The following is a 13,853-nucleotide window of genomic DNA, read 5'->3' on the forward strand; positions in this document are numbered from 1 at the left end:
AGGCCTTGTTGAAGAAATGTGTCTTCAGAGATTTGCGAAAGTTATTTGTTTTGACAATTGATTTCAGGTTTGTGGGTAATGCATTCTGAGTGCTAGTGTAAGAGAAGGTGGTGGCATGCATCAGCTTGTATTTTAGTCCTTTACAGCTGGGGAAGTGCAAATTAAGAAATTTGTGGGATTTACAAAGTCTACATTTCCATCTCCATTGTTCATATGATGTCATGCAATGGTATATCACTGGAACACAAACTAATGATCCTGATATCATGATCTATCATAAGTATTTATACACTTAGCAGTTATTAAATCCAACTGTTTCACAGATTGCAGATAATAATGTCTGTTCCCTTATAGGTCATAACCACCATCTCCCCTGCCCACAGTGCCCAGGCTTTATCTGGGAATATTTAAAATTAAAAAAAAAATGGCGGGCTCGCCTGAAAGGCAGGATTAGAAGATTGAAGCGTTCCAAGCCTCGTTCTCAACCGAACGGGTTAGAAGAGCGCCCAGCGCAGCAACAGAACGAGGCTTGAAACTCGCATCCAGCCCCGCCCCTTTCTTACGCTCGTGCCGTCGCTATGGAAACAGCGTGTGAAATAAAAGCGGGTGTAACGGCTTTCCTTTCTTTCCCCCAAAAATTGCGCTTTAAATTTAAAAAACCTGAACCTTCCTGTTGTCTTTTGTCACGTTAGGGAGTAAGCAGAATAATGTGTATTAAAGGGGAAGGGTCTTCCTAAGAAAGGAGGGAGAGGCGGTGGTGCTGCGGAGCTGGGCAACAACAAACCCAGGAGGGGGCGGTAGAGAAATTAATTTTACCGAATCTCCAAGTCAATATTGCAAAAAAACGGTAAAAGCAAAAACGTTCTAGTTCCCGCCCAGCGCCCGAAGTTTTCCTGTTGATTGAAATGTGTGTGGTGGGCGGCGAAGGAGAGGCAGTGAAAACAAATTTGAAGTCCAGAGGGGAATAAGCGCAAATCAAGGCCTGGCGTGGGCTCGGGGGAGATTATTATTGCTACGATACAGAATTTCTTAATAGACGTCTATTTTTTTTTAAAAATACAAGCGCAAATCGTCCACTGCTGCGAGACGTTCCGGGTCAACGCCAGCAAAGTCCTGCTTTTGCTCTGTTATGTGCAGTTCTGATTTTTCTTAGTGATGTTAATAGAAAATGTGAACTACAAATCCGTGGCTGCGAAGGGGATCAGCTCGTTTGGGACTGATCTGGCGTGAAGTGGCAGCAACCCCTTAATTCAGAAAAATCTTCCACGTCCAGAAAAAAAAAAATAAGAAAGAATTAAAGAAGGAAAAGAAAGAGAAGAGGTGCTAGGAATAAGATCGGCTCCATTTTACAACACTGCCGTTATCTGATCTTTGTCCCTGCTGAAAAAATGTTATGTAATGCCCCCAGGCACCTCCTGTCCTGAAGCAACAACTATAGATCATATAAATGTAAAGAAAAATCAGTGGCAGTAATTAGAGAAGGGGAGGAGTTGGCAGGGGAAGAGACCAGCGAAAAACAGAAACTGAAAAGAAAAAGCAAAACTCGGGGAAGGAAGGGGAAATCCGGGCTGTGGTTAATTTTTTATTCAGAAGGCAGCAGAACAAGGGGGAGGAAAGATTATTTTTGTTTTCTGCATATCTGGAGGGAGGGGTAGAGAGAAAGTGCGATAGGATAGGACAAAAATCATGAGCCAGCACAGCAAGGGGAGGACACCAGTTAAAGAGAGAAAGAGGAGTTACCCCTTGGTCTACAGAGCTAGTGCATAACAATCAGGTTCCCCTTTATTTTATTTTATTTTCACAGTATTAGCATTTTTATTAAAGTTCCATTTTGAACGGTGCCAAGATGAAAGGCATTGGGATCCTCCTGCTGCTGCTGCTGCCTGTATTCCTGGGTGAGAATTCCATTTATTCTATGTGATTATGTGCAATGGTGGTGAGGGCTGAACCTGGTGCATGCAAAATCTTTGTTGAATGCAATCAGAAGTATCTATTACATGTATATGCTTGAAAAAGAAAATGCTTTGAGGCTTCCCCGGTAGCATGGATCTGTTATTGCACCTCTGCAGTTATCCCCTTAATGTTTGTTTATGATTGGATGTCAGCCACCCTTTGAAGTTCCAGTCATTGAGAAATGTCTGTATATAATTCTGTTTTTGTTTTCTTTGAAAGTATAATCCAGCCTTTTATATGGGCTTCTTCTGAATATATTCAGTACTTGTCTGAATTTGTTTTTCAGTAGCCAAGACATCCTTTTTTTATGAGTTTAGGCTAGCCTCATCTTTTTGATTTTCTCCTCTCCTAATGCCATTTCACATCTGTGGTTGATTTGAAATGAAAGAAGCAGGGACTGCATATCTCATAATGAACCGGGTGTAAATAAAAACCGAGGGTTTCAAAAAAATGGGTTGTTTGATGTCCTTGAATTCCATAGGAAGTATGCAATACAATTCAAATAAACGGAACCTTAAAAATATAATAACTCAAGTCGAAATAAACGCTGTATATGAAGAACTTAACATGTAACATTTATAAATCCATTTCGGAGGCAATTCTGCAACTGGGCACCTAGATGCAATGTGCTAAGGGCTAGATTCTGTACATGGTGCCTGAAAAAAATCTGTACAGAAAAAATTACGCCTAGGTGTATTCTCTCCAGGGTAGACTTAAATTTCTGCACGGTATATAGAATACGCTGAGCGGCTTGCCACAGGACCAAATTTGTGCACGTCCGTTTAGGCCACATTTTACTTGGTGTAAATTCCGACGCCTTAAATTAGGCACATATTGGAGGTATTCTATAATAATGCACATAGATTTTAGAAACGCCCATGCCCACACCTTTTCAACTATGCGACTTAGAATTTAGTTGCACCACGATATATAGAATACATCTAGCGAGTTGTGTGTGTAAATCTCAATGCCAATTAGTGTTGATAATTGCTTGTTACCATCCAATTAACAGCAATGATTAGCTAGTTAACCAATTAAGTTATGCACATTGTTATAGAATATGCTTTGGTTTCCGTGCAAATTTTCAGGTGCCATATATAAAGTCTTGGGGGTAAGTGCTAATTCTGTAACAGCATCTGGATTCCAAGATTCCATTATAGAATGATGGCATAAGTTGGTATCTAGATATTTTGTTGACCCCGAAAGCTGATTTTGTGGTATATGTCTTTTATTGATATTGATTATATCTCAAAAGGGGGCATGGCCATGGACGTGTTGGGGTATTTCAGAAAACCTGCATGTGGAATTACAGAATACAGCCTAATTGTGCCTAAATTGGATGCTGGTATTTACACCAGGTTTCAGCAGGCCTAAGTCCAGCGCTCAAAAGTTAGGTGCGGGATCCATGCTAAATGCTATTCTATATAAGGCATGCAACCTTGCTGTTTATTTAATTTTTTTTTTTTTGTTAACACCTATTTTGTTCTCTCCCACTCTCCCACGCCTCTCTTTCAGTGGCAGCTAGGCTTGGCTTTTCTCACAGGAATATTCTAATTCAGGTGAAGCATTTCTGTACGGCCAACTTTCAGTGTTTGTTTTGCTCAGGTTCAGGGCCGCCGAGAGGGGGGGACAGGGGGGACAAAAGTCCCCGGGCCCGGGCCTCCGGAGGGGGCCCAGCGCCACCACAGTCAGGCCCGCTCGCCGTCGCTCCCGAACTAACTAACCTTAAATGCCTCCTTCCTTTCCTTTCACCACCTTCGCGGCAAGCAGCAGCAGGGCAGGCCACTCCTTCCTTCCGTGTCCCGCCCTCGCCTGACGCAACGTCCGCGAGGGCGGAGCACGGAAGGAAGGAGAGGTCTGTCCTGCTGCTGCTTGAGGTGGTGAAAGGAAAGGAAGGAGGCGTTTAAGGTTAGTTCAGGGTCCGGTAGCGGGTGGAGGGGGGGCCCGGCGACCTCGGGTGGGGGGGGGGGGCCCGGCGGCGACGACGATGACCTCGGGTGGGGTGGGTGGGGGGGCCTGGGGGCGGCCTTGTCCCGGGCCCGGCTCTGGCTCTCGGCGGCCCTGCTCAGGTTCAGAGTTAATTATTTTTTCTTATCCAGGGGACAGTGCACTAAGCTTTATTTGGAGGCGTGCTATCATTTAGCTCACGGCTTCCTAATGCAAGCCTAACACAAAATGTAGCTCCCCAGTGCACGAACCAAACAGTATGCAAATGAGACCGGTGCAAAAAGCATATGCTCACAGGGTAGATTGTACTGGACCCATGCACACACAGGTCTTCACTAGCGTCAGCGGGAGACTTTGAGCAAGACCTCCAGTTGATGTTAGCACAGACCTAACTTCCCAATTTCCCTTCCTTCTGCTAAACACCTGCAACACCTCTGTCCCTGGTGGCCCCGATCTTCTGACTCCAAAAATGTCCATGGTGGTCCAAGTAGGCACCCTGGACAGCAGGAGAGAGTTTGCTAAAACAATGATTCCACCTCTTCAATTACCATCTGGTTTTACAGTACTGTTTTCCTCCCTCCCTTCCCTTTAGCAGTTTCGTTCTAGCTCGATGCTGGTGTTCTGAGCTCTGACCCCTTAGCAAACCGTTATCATCAGGGGACCGTACTGGGCCATAAAGAAAAAGGCTTGTCGGTGGGCCACTACCTGTTGGATCTTTGCCAAAGGGCCAAACCAAAGGGTCTTTGTCTAGCAGGTGCAGCCAGGATAGTTCATTGTTTATGAATTTTACTTCCTTAAAAAATTCTGTATTTCACCACGAGAGGGCTTTTTAAAATTCTTGGTATTTATTGTGGGAGAGTTATGGTTAAGTTCAAATGTGTATTCTGTTGCTGTTTTACAGAAAGCATATTATCATTGGTTTAAATTTAGACCGAAGTTCACTTCTCAAAGTAGATGCTTAACTGTGCTGACGTAATGCAGAAAAATATAGAGATAATTATGGGTTATGCTTCTCATAAACTTACTAAAAAAAATCTTCAGGTCATTATGAGCAACTGACCTGTTTAAAACCAATTCCTAGAGCTTCTAGCTGCTTTAGAGAAATTTACGTACCTGTTCCTTGCTATTATTCCCGGGTCCTGGAAATAACCCTGTTTGTGAGGTGGCTCGCAAGCAGCATCATTCTTTTAAAATGGGATTCAGCTCCTTGATTAATTCTCCCCTAAATCTTTTTTATGAAGGCACAAAGAAAACTACAGCAGCTCGTCAAGATTCACAATATATCACACCATGCAAAAAATTAACTTCAAGGTCCAACAAGTTCAATTTTCCAAAAATTACTTCCCGACTCCAACTAGTTATGTAGGACACCTGGACATTTATAGCACCCCACGCGACTACCTCAGTCTCCTCTCTTAAGCCCCCAACCCTTCCCTCCCCCCAAAACAGAAGTTATCTATACCTGGTAGTCTTATTCACTACTGCACTCCTACATCTAAAGTGTTAAAGGTAAACTGCAAGCTCTTGAATTCCGTGATCGTAGATAGGAATCCCACACCTTTAAAACTGTTTCCTATGCTTAAGAAAGTATCGGGCTCCTGTGCTTCCAGGATCAAGGATTCCTCCAATGCCAATACCCTGGTGGGCGTCCTGTGTCCAATATTGCAAGATAACTTTTCCCCCTACTACATCACTTTTTCCTAGTAATAGCCAAGCTCCTCCGCTACTTATGTTTTGTTGATTTATAGGCCTCCAATGAGCTGGGAGCAAATCTAGGAACTTATGCATTTACTATGCAGAACTCCCTGTGAATTAATCAGATGATTATTTTAAGTGATTTAAACTCTCACCTTGAGGATAAGACTTCTTAGCATTGATGGGTACCCTGAATTTATATCCTTTTAATTTACAATGTACTCATGTAAAAGACCATCAATTAGATTTTATTATGTTCATCTGATATCATTTGGGAATGAGTATTGTATCTAACTGTAAATCATATCCTGTAATTTGGCCAGATCGTCATTTGATAGATTTATCTAGAGGGAAGATGAAGCCTATTGGTCTTTAGGCACTTAATTGAATTAACTGGTCCTGACCCTTTACAAATGTTGGCTAGTTGGAATATTATTATTATTATTTGTAGCATTTGTATCCCACATTTTCCCACCAATTTGCAGGCTCAATGTGGCTTACATTTGCCGTAGTGGCGATTGCCATTTCCGGTCAATAGGATTACAGATGGCATTACATTCAAGTGCGTACATTCATGGTAGAAGAATACATTATGATATTACTTAAGTATCAGCATTATGTTGTTGCATAGGTCTCGACATTACCGCACCATACCCCATATAGGTTACAGGAAGATGTATGGGGGAGGGGGGCAGGCTACTCAAAAACGAGCCCTGCTTTGCTGCCTCAAACAACCGGCTAAGGAGCAAATGACCCTCCACTGTCACAGGGACTCCTAGCAGCTCTCTCTCTCACACACACACATATACACACTGTCACTCTCTCTGTACCCCCAACTTTTCCCCGCACCCTTTCAAGCACTACACATTACGTTCATCAAATTTTACATTATATGTCAGAAATAAAAAATATTGCCCGTTTTATTGGGCTTAACGGCTTGTATAGGATAAATATCCTTCATGCCCGTAGCCAGACAAATCTCGGTGCCACAGCTCAGACATGTCCCCCAGGTAACAATAACTGCCCCCAGTTGTCCTTGTCTCCCAATAGCTAGCTGCACCACTATGCAAGCCATGTAGGATGACACCACTATGCAAGCCATGTAGGATGTGTTCATCTCAATTTCAAACCTTTTAAATACACAGGGCACACTCTTGCTTCCAACCAGGCTGCCCACCCAGGACCAGCCTGCCCTGGACCTGCCCTCTGGAGATGCCCACTTAGGACCAAGCTGCCCCTGAGAGAACATTGGAAGTGGTCATGGACCCTGTGTCCTGGGAGGTGCCACTCTCTCCACAGCAAGCTCACACCTCACAACATCTGGAGGCTGAGGAGGGGGACCCCTGGAGGGATGCCTGCTGGGGAGCCCCCCTCCCCAAGAGACACCATAGTCTAGCTCCTACTGTATGTCTCAGCCATGCACAGCGACTTTCAGCAGAAGCTGGTGGCCCAACTACACATACAGGGCCAGATTTTGGCAGAGTTTAGGATGCTCTGTGAGGAGCAACAGCAGCCTCAATGAGGTCAGTGGACTAGCACCAGTGAATATAGTTGATAGTGGTTTTTTTTATTTTTGCTAATGCAGTGTTTACAGTTTTTGACATACGAAGGTCTGTGTCTCCATTCTGTCAAAAATATGTTCATATCCTGATATACAAGGCTGACAGGTGCTGTGGTGCCAGCACTACTAGCCAATCCATTTGGAAAGGGAGACTACAGAAATGGGGGGGAGGGGAGAGGTGACAGACAGGGAGAGAAGTGTCCACAGTCACAACAGCTTCCCCTAAATGTCAAGTTATCGACCAAAGGGCTGCACTAATGGAGAGGAATCTAATGAGCCCTGCAGAAGAAGATTCACTGTTGGACTTGAACCTGGCCTTCCAGGATCACCTGCCACACCATCATGCTGTGCCTCCAGTAGGCAAAAATTGGTAATGGGAAATGTCTTAGGGCCTGCCAGTGATAATGGTTGAACTAAGGTTGCCCACCACAGCACTTGTAAGGTCAATGGAAACTTCTTCCTAGTTCCTAGTGTGTGTCTCCCTTTCCACTCCCTTCTCCTACCTCATGGCTGTAAGGCAACTGGGAGTGGGGTCCTTCCCAAGCTGAGTCAAGAGGCCAGATATTGCTCTGCCAGGTCCTGGGGACAGGCCGGTGCCTCACTTGGCGAAGAGATGACTAGACATCTTTCTGAGAGATATGTGCAGGGAATGTTGGTGCATTCACATGTCTCTCAGACAGATTCTTGGGCTAGCTCCCCACCAACTCAGGGGCCAGCCTGCCCCCAGGACCTAACAGGGCAATATCTGACCTCTTGACTCAGCTCTGGAAGGGCCCCATTTCCAGATGCCCTACATCCATGAGCTCAGCAAGTGTCCCTCTGGGGATAGGGGAGGTGTTTGAAGGTGAAATGAACAAAGGAGATTATCCCCTAATGTAGCTACAGTTACTTGGACATGAGAATACAAAGCAGGTCACAGAAACAGCATCGTGGGTCACAGTATACGGCCACCTCCATCACCATTGCACTCTGGAACCATCTGTCCCTTGGGGGTTCACAATCTGGCCATTATCCTTTACCAGTACTGCCACCAGATATCTGATACGAGAGAGAGCTCCTCAGAGTAAAGGTGTGTTGTTTCACACTAGCCACCCATCTGGTACCAACCAGCAGGTGTGCATAGGCAGTGCCTAGATTATAGTTTACTTTGGGTTCTGCATACGTCCTTGCCCACAACCAACATGGCTGAAGGCTTTAGAAAATGCAGAAACAGCTGTTTCATATCTACAAACTATATACAACTATGCGGGATATATACATTTGGAGGGAAAAGAACTGTTATACATGTGTCTGTTGTCTCCCAATAGCAACTACTACTACAAATCATTTCTATAGTGCTACCAGCTAGTCAGGTACTAACCAGCAGGTGTGCTTAGCCATAGCAGATATTAGAGTTTACTCTGTGTTCAGCAGGCCAGAGGGCAGGAGAATAGTGTAGGCACCAGACAAGAGCTGCCTGCGGGGGAGGAAGAGTAGGAGCAGTTACTGGAGAACCCCCCCCCCCCCCCCCCATCTTTACAGATGGCCCTGTAGAGGGTGGAGGGCTCCACCTCAGAGCCTGCTGAACATGAGCGGCACGACAGGGATAAGGTTAAAAAATGGTAGAATTCTGATGATTGTGGGGTGAATTACTTTTTAGGGAATTGCAATACATAAAATGGTCTCTCTCAACCCTGGGAACAGGTGGGAACATGGGCAAAGCTGAATGGGGTTTACCACACAAATGGAAATGTGGAGGACTGCCACTAAGCAATAGGAAGTGCAAGGCTGGAGAGAAACCACAATATGTGGACCCCGTGAACCTCAGGCCTGTGGAGAACTTGGTGCCACTTGTTGGTACTCCTGGAAGCCTGGTTTAGGTGGAATTGTGATATACCTGTGTACGTTATAAAATACACATAGGGCTTTGGAGCAGGTGTAAATTTGTGCTGTTGGGGATAGTTCTGGGTGGTTATTTTATAAAGACACATGGGTGCCTATTTTGCCTTTATAAAATAAGATGGCATTTTAGACTTTTCACGAACGCTCCTTGTTATAAAATGGCAATCTGTGCTCTCCTCAACCTTGAACTCATTTACATTTGTCATTTGTAAGATAAAACTTCAAAATAATGTCTTTATTGATCCTTAGTTTTGTTACTTTGTGTCCTAAAACTACAACTCGTATCTACATGTTGCAATTTTGCTGCTCTTGTTCTGTTTCCTACACTTATTCTTCTTTTCAGTAATTCATTAATCAATTGTTTACACTGTTGTCTCTCTGCCTTGCTGATCTTATAAGCAGCACCAGCAGTAACAAAAACTATATTCCTTTTGTTTTGTTTTTGGTTGGTTTGTTTTGGTTTTGGTTTTTTTTTTCTTCAGGCACTTGTTCTAACAGGGACTTCAAAAAGTGATCAAATAACACTTGTATTAAAATCCCTGTGTTGTCTTCCAACCATTTCCCAGTACAATTTAAAGTGTCATTTCTGTTTTTTAAAGCACTGCTGCTCTTACATCCTCTCCACTGGTGATTCTATTAAAACTGCATTCACTCATCTGGTATTTATTTGTTCAAGTCCAACATCTTCTTCACGTCAGTTCAATGCGAGATTAACAAATACAGGGTCTTTTGCATGTTAACTAGCAATCCCTAGAGACTTTGGAATTCCTTGCCAATGGAATCAAGGTGGTATATGGATATGAAAGACTTTTACTCACTGATGCATATGTGGGTTTGAGCATTTTTGTTTTACGAATAATGGAACTGTTTAAATGATTCGTGTTTTGTTCACCAGTTGTGGATATTATATTGTAAATTGCTCAGAATTTAAGATGGATGGCATAGAAAAGCATTAAGCATGTATTCTTCTGATCTCTTCAGGCACTTGTCTGGCTCGTGAGGTCCACGTCCCTGAAGGCCCCCTCTATCGTGTGGAAGGCACATCCATCTCAATTCCCTGCAATGTTTCGAACTATGAAGGGCCCTCTCTTCAGCATTTTGAATGGTTTGTTTACCGTCCCAGTGCACCGGATGTTTCCATTGGTATTATTAGCACCAAAGACCCCCGTTTCACTTATGCGGTATTTGAATCTCGCCTGAAAAGTGGAGATGTGCGCATTCACAGAGTCCGTGGTGACAGCGCAGAGCTTCAAATAAAACGCTTGCGAACTGAGGATGCTGGAATATATGAGTGCTACACCCCCACCACAGATGCAGAGTACTACGGCACTTACAGTGATAAGGTGATGGTTAAAGGTAACTATGTTTCACTGCTTCATTCGTGTAATCTTACATTCATTTTATAATTAGTTTAGTTTATTCTTTTGTCTGTTTATTTTGGATGCTTCCCTAGCATATGTACATTTCTGAGTTTTTTTAAATATGGACATTTGGATATGAAAAAAGGCCATATGAGCCTGTCAGCACATATTTAATCAAAAGGTACAATGTGACAACTGTTATATTTTGGTGAGCTAATGCTGATCTCTGAACTTTACAGAGTAAATATTTTATTGGGCCAACACAAACTGTGTGTGACAGTCGAAGCGGGAAATAGAGGAAAATGTATTAAAATTGAAACTTTAATACACATGAAGTAGTATTGGTGGTTGAGGGGAGAGGAGTAGCCTAGTTAGTGCAGCATCCTGCAAGCCAGGGGAAGTGGGTTTGATTCCCACTGCAGCTCCTTGTGACTCTGGGCAAGTCACTTAACCCTCCATTGCCCTAGGTACAAAATTGCTACTTGTATATGATATATAAACCACTTTGTAACCACAGAAAGAAGGTACTGTAACAGAAATTGTAAATTGCATAGTCGCCTCAGGGATCACTTGCGGTATATCAAGCGATGGAAATAAATAAATAAACATCAAATCCCATCCCTCTAAAATGCAGCAGATAGCACACACTGACCATTAGTAAATGACCCCCATTATGTGTAATGTGCATTAAAGGCTTCACATTTTGATGGCTAGTTAGATATTTTCACATTTCTTCCTGTGCTTGACTTGTGATAATTTTGCCTTTTTCCTGTTTGGTTAAAGATACTATTAAGTTCAAATGTCTTTCCAGCATTGATAAAAAATGCAAATTTTACCTCTCAAAGATTTCTTTTGCTAGTGTTGCTGAAGATAGTGATTGGCAGATTGATATTGATGAAAAGAGTAATGGGAGGTAATAAAATGTCTGTATACAAGTAATGCTATACTCCAATATGACTAAACTGCAGAGAATTGGGTGAAGTTAAACATGATAGCATAGACGATGGATATGGACTTGATTAAATACAAAACAGAGTTTTTTGTGGCTTATTCCTGGGCTGGTATATGGAATGACCTTAGAAGGCAATACTCAGAGGACTTACTTGGTTAACTTTGGAGTTCACAGCGTAATTCTTTTTGGATTTGGACCCAGACAACAAATGATGTTTGATAGACGTCTCGGTGTCAGACAAAAGCTATGCAGGCAGTAGAGGCACGACTTAAACTTCACCAGACAGTGGTGATTTTGAGTTGCTATCCAGTTAAGTTTATCCATATAATTAGGACCATATAAGTTATTCAATTAAGGTTGGACAGCTGCTTATTTTTTTACATTTAGATTTGCATATCCAGTGGGTTTGCTTATTGATCTGAAAGAATTCCTGCCAACATATACCTTCAGAGTGGTAGGTTGGCTATCATGGCACCAGATGAGAAACATCCCAGCTGCATTCTTCAACTATGATGAACAGATAGGCAGTGACCTCTTCTTGCAGGTGGCCAGCTTGTAGATTTGACAGCTGGGAAATATCCTTAATTTGCAGGTTGATGGCATGACCAGAGTTAAAACAGTGTAGGTTGAGGCAACTGAGAAGATTGGATGGGACAAATCTGCTGACATTTAGCCCTCTTGTTACATGTTGGGATATGTTTGAATTCTAACAGGGTAGATGATAAGGGGCTAAATTAGCACAAGTGTGAAACTTGGGAGCAGTAGCATATATCATTAGATTTTCATCTCTGACTGCTGTCTGGTTGTGCTTCTCTCAGTGATCAGTTGATCAATGAGAAAGTAGGTTATTTGGTGAAACTGTCTCATGAATCTGTTGATGCTTAAGTGACAGATGCTGGGGTAGAAATTATGCAATCAAAATTGTATGTTCCCTAGGTTAAGATGCTGGCATGCAAGAGGAGTTTTGTTATTGATTTGTTTTTCATGTTAACAGTATGTGTAATTCTGCATATGGCTGCAGTGACTTTCGCCATAGTAGATTCATCAGTAATTTGTACCATTTCTACTTCACTTTAAACAGCATCTGTGTTCAATTTGAACCTCCTTCTGTTTAAAAAAATGAGGAGCGATGAAAGAGCCCTAGTGCAGTTCTTGTATTAGCTTGGAGTCAAAATAGCTGCATGAAACCCATAGGGCAGCTATGTGATAGGCAGCAAGCTGCTGGTGCTATGCCGACAGGCTGCAGCAGCATGCATAGCATGAAAATTCCCAGTCATATCCTAGAGCTTCTCCATCATACAGTTGAACAAATACCAGTTAAGTGTGCTCCCAAAACATTGCTGTGTTTAGATACTACTACTACTTACTACTGCTTAACATTTCTAGAGCACTACTAGGGTTACGCAGCGCAGTACAGTTTAACAAAGAAGGACAGTCCCTGCTCGAAGGAGCTTACAATCTAAAGGACGAAATGTCAAGTTGGGGCAGTCTAGATTTCCTGAGTAGAGGTGTAGTGGTTAGGTGCCGAAGGCGACATTAAAGAGGTGGGCTTTGAGCAAGGATTTGAAGATGGGCAGGGAGGGGGTCTGGCGTATGAGCTCATGGAGTTTATTCCAAGCATGGGGTGAGGTGACTGTTAACTGCTCGTGTTTTAGTCAATGCAGGATCTAGGATGAAGCGACAAGGAGAAAGTTTGTGGCTTATGCCTCCTCTGTTGAATTGTTGGAAAGAATTTTATCTATGATTTGAGGGCAGACCTAGAGCATCCTTGAATGCTGTCAGTTTCCTGGGTGATCAGTGGTGCAGGAAAATTCAGCAAGCTGGCATCCTGGATTTTTTGTTGATGACTAAGCAAATAAGATTTTCTCAGCTGTGTGTAATAAAAGAAAAAAAAAAGACCCCTTTTAGAAGATTTTCTATTCTCCTTTGTCTTTAAAAAGAAAATCCAGGGGCACACCGAAAAGAGAAACAAATTTTAACTTTAAATTTTAAAAAAATGCTATGTTGTAGTGTGGTGAACCATTGTGGTTCACAAATTGCGGAACCTTCAATTCAAACAATATGGGAAGCAAGAAACTCTGATAGAGGCAGAATGATGTGGGGAAGTTGATGTAAATTCTTAAACCCATTGATCTTCAGAATGTGATTGAATTATACACAATAAAGTTTCAGTTATATTTTGGATCACAGGCAATAGTCGCAAGTTAAGTTCTGCAGTTCGGCCGTGCAGAAATTAAGAAGCCTTCTGCTACTAAACTCTATTTTCAAAAACAGGAAAGGCACTTCATTTATTTAATGGGATTTATTAACCGCCTTTATGAAGAGATTCACCCAAGGCAGTGTACAGCAGGTACAGTTTAACATAAAACTTACAATTTTGTTAACAACATAAAATAACCAAGAATAAACATAAATACAATAAATGAGTTAAACTTGAAAACAGTAAAGTGAAACCTAATAAGTACCGTGAAACAGTATCAAAATATACATATTTAACTTTATT

General features: G+C 42.6%; 1 protein-coding gene across 1 annotated transcript in view; it reads left to right on the top strand.

The window, feature by feature from the left end:
* The first annotated feature begins 644 nt into the window (after window positions 1-644).
* Window positions 645-13,853, top strand: part of IGSF8 (immunoglobulin superfamily member 8) — a 40,048-nt gene continuing 26,839 nt past the window's right edge. The window contains exons 1-2 of the mRNA XM_030187106.1: window positions 645-1,895; window positions 10,019-10,393. Coding sequence (XP_030042966.1) covers window positions 1,847-1,895; window positions 10,019-10,393 — 424 coding nt within the window. The 5' untranslated portion in view covers window positions 645-1,846. The remainder of the gene's footprint in view (window positions 1,896-10,018; window positions 10,394-13,853) is intronic.

Source organism: Microcaecilia unicolor, chromosome 14 (assembly GCF_901765095.1).
Source record: "Microcaecilia unicolor chromosome 14, aMicUni1.1, whole genome shotgun sequence".
NCBI classification, from domain to species: Eukaryota; Metazoa; Chordata; class Amphibia; order Gymnophiona; family Siphonopidae; genus Microcaecilia; species Microcaecilia unicolor.